Source organism: Capra hircus, unplaced genomic scaffold (genome assembly GCF_001704415.2).
Source record: "Capra hircus breed San Clemente unplaced genomic scaffold, ASM170441v1, whole genome shotgun sequence".
Taxonomy (NCBI): domain Eukaryota; kingdom Metazoa; phylum Chordata; class Mammalia; order Artiodactyla; family Bovidae; genus Capra; species Capra hircus.
In genome coordinates this window covers 10652-13969 of record NW_017215349.1, presented here as the reverse complement: position 1 = coordinate 13969, position 3318 = coordinate 10652, and the positions used below count along the sequence as shown (strand labels likewise).

General features: G+C 65.0%; 1 protein-coding gene across 1 annotated transcript; it reads left to right on the top strand.

Annotated features, from left to right (window-relative positions):
* Window positions 1–56: 56 nt before the first annotated feature.
* LOC108635413 (ubiquitin carboxyl-terminal hydrolase 17-like protein 6) lies at window positions 57–1679 on the top strand (the record flags this gene model as incomplete). The annotated part of the gene is made up of 2 exons (XM_018045568.1): window positions 57–175; window positions 474–1679. Coding segments are annotated over 2 exons (1325 nt in total), but the record flags the coding sequence as incomplete, so codon positions are not given.
* Window positions 1680–3318: the final 1639 nt, after the last annotated feature.

Genomic DNA, 3318 nt, shown 5'->3' with positions numbered 1-3318 from the left:
TATGTTTGCACAAGTGTGTTAGGACGTGAATGGTGAGCCACGGCATTCCTCTGCAGCCCGCATTTGTGTGCTGAACTTGAAGGCCCGCAGTGACTCTCTAGCGGGCAAAGGCTGGAAGGCCCAATGGCCCCGAATCATTGCATCGGAGCCCTTTGGTCCAGGGGCCAGGTCGGAAGTGCGTGCGGGGCTTCGTCAAGGGGAATTCCCCGAGAAAAGTGTCGGTGGTTGGATGGCGGGAGTGGGAGTGGGCAGGCCTCGCCACCCTCAGCGAATGAGGAGCTTGCACGTGCGGGGGGGTGGGCCGTGGGAGGGGGAGGGCGGGAAGGCCCTTTTTGGAGACGACGGTGTGAGGGAAGGAGGCAGGCGTGCAGCTGCAGGTAGGAGATGGAAACCCTCGTGGCCTTGTTTGCAGAGCCCCGGGGGCTGCTTCTGAGCACGGGGGAGGTGCGTGTCCGGCTCCTTCAACGTCTTAGCCGGAGGGCGGTTGTCGGGCCAGCGCCGCTGGTGCGGATGCCCTTCGGGGACCCTCTGTCCCTGAGGGCCGTCGCCGGCAGTCGGGCGCCCAGCGGGGTGACTTGGCTCCTGGGTCAGCGGGGCTGGCGCCTGGCCAGAAAGTCGCCCTGAGTTGGAGGGGGCCGTGGGGGGTGGGCGCTGGGCTTCAGAATCTGGGGAACACCTGCTACGTGAACGCGGCGCTGCAGTGTCTGAGCCACACGCCGCCCCTGGCCAGCTGGCTGGTGTCCCGGCAGCACGCCACCCTCTGTCCGGCCGGCAGCTCCTGCACGCTCTGTGCCATGCGAGCTCACGTGACCCGAGCCCTCCTTCACGCGGGAGAGGTGATCCGGCCCCGCAAGGACCTGCTGGCGGGCTTCCACAGACACCAGCAGGAAGATGCCCACGAGTTTCTGATGTTCACTCTGAATGGCATGCAGCAAGGGTGCCTGAGTGCATCCCAGCCGTCGGGCCACGCCTCCGAGGACACCAGCGTCGTCCGTCAGATCTTCGGCGGGACGTGGAGGTCTCGGATCCAGTGTCTCCACTGCCTCGGTGTCTCGGACACGTTCGACCCTCATCTGGACGTCAGCCTGGATATCACGGCGGCTCAGAGTGTGGAGCAAGCTCTGAGAGAGCTGGTCAAGCCCGAGAAGCTGGAGGCGGAAAATGCCTATGACTGTGGCGTTTGTCTCCGGAAGGTGCCTGCCACCAAGAGGTTGACTTTGCACAGCACGTCCCAGGTCCTGGTGCTGGTGCTGAAGCGGTTCACACAGCTGAGCGGGGCCAAAAGGGCTCAGGAGGTGCGCTATCCCCAGCGCCTGGACGTGCAGCCCTACACGTCTGAGGGGAAGGCAGGGCCACTGGGCTACGTGCTCTATGCCGTGCTGGTGCACTCCGGGTGGAGCTGTGAGCGAGGACACTACTTTTGTTACGTCCGAGCCGGCAACGGCCAATGGTATAAGATGGACGATGCCAAGGTGACCGCCTGTGACGAGACTGCTGCCCTGAGCCAGAGCGCCTACGTCCTGTTCTACGCCCGGGAGGTGCGTGGGAAGGGGGCGCTGGGGAGGGGCAGCGGCCCCCTCGGGGCTGACCCCGCAGACCCGGGCAGCCTGCAGGAGACGCCAGCGGCAGAGCTCCTGGGTCGCAGGAGTCCCCGGGGGACACAGAGGCCGAAGGGATGAGCTTAGAGCAGTGGAGACGCCTGCAAGAACACAACCGACCGAAGCCGGCCTTGGAGCTGCGCAAGATCCAGGCTGCCCTGCCTGCCGGCGCAGTCGTGATTCACCGGTCCAGACCCGGAGGAGGGAGAAACCGCCCGCCGCCCGCACAGGAGCACCACCGGCTCGACCGCCCAGCACGGACACCCCGCTCCGGGGCCGACGGACGTCGGCCACGGCCCTTGTGCCAGCGGGAGGGCCAGAGCGACCAAGGGGAGGAACAAGAAGCCGCGGCCATCTCTGGGGCTGTGGCGGTAGGCCGGCTCTGATGCACATGCGTGCAGACGCCCAGGCACACTCTGCGTGCGGCCCGCCCTGGGCGACGCAGCAAGAGTGCCGACGAGGAGCGAGTTCCTCTCTGGCGGTGAGGACGATGCGGCCTCCGGGAACAGGCGGTACCTGGAGCGTGCCCGGGGTCTCAGTGTTCCCTGGGAACGGGTTTGTGCCCGCGGCTCAGCTCTCGAGGGCTGGCTCTGCTGGGAAGTCGGCGGAGCGAATGGGGTGCGTGAGCGGGTCTGAGCACGGTGCCAGGGCCTGCCACTTCTGCGAGGGTGGGAGAGTCCTCTCTGGATGGGACTTTGGGTGTGGCTTTGCCTTTCTTCCCCCGTCTCCAGTCCCTGGCCGCACCGCTGGCCTCTGGTGAGTGACGCGGCCTGGAGACGCCTCACAGAACGCTCACAGCCAGCCGAGCAAGGAGACGCTCTCCGGAGCCCTTCGGGGGAGGTGCAGGGAAGAGCGGATGCAGGTCCACGCACAGTGTCCTTCCGGCCGGCCAGGCTCTCGAGAATGCCCCAAACGTCGAGCAGCGTCTGCGGAGAAGATGGGCAAGCAGTCTTTATGGGTGGCTGCCCTCGGGAGGCCTCGTGCTACTAGGCAGAGTTTCCAGCAGGATTGAGTTGGGGATCCGTGGGTCCCCGACAGGACGCTCGTCCGCAAAGTTCCCTGGGGCTCCATTTCCGGTGCAAGGAGCGTGCTGGAGAAGCGCCAAGTGCCAAACAGGAGACGCGATCCACAATGCCGTGAGCACCACCCACCGGCACCACCAGCACCGACACGAAGGCCACGGGGAGAAAGGCGAGCCAACTAGTGCCAAAGAAACCTCTCCACCAGCAGTGCACCGGGGCCTAGGTGGAGATTCGTCACGCAGCGTTCATTTCTGGAAGCAAAGGTCCTCCCGCCTGAGGAAAGACCCGAGCCTACCCTAGATTGGGATAGCAAGCCAACTGGACTTCCGACTCTGCCCGTCCTGCCTGGCAGTCAGTTGTCCCTTCCAGCTGGGCCCCGGACAAACGCCGCTGGACTCGAGGAGACGCGGCCGGCCTCCAAAGTGCCTGGGGCGGTGGGGAAACTCTCCTCCCCTAGCTGCTTTCTCCACTGCCTCATGATTCCCGTGACCCGGTGGAGGGGGGCCTGAGGACCTTTATCGATCACCTCTTGTGTTTTATTTCTGTTTCTTGGCTGACGGCTGCGAACCCCAAACCCTCCAGCAAAGGGCAGACCGGGAATGTGCGGTTTAACATCTCAGACCTCGAGGGACAACTCTGGCTGCTGACTGCGCCAGTCGGCGTGGCAAGGAACAGAGAACGTTCCGATGGCTCGTTTC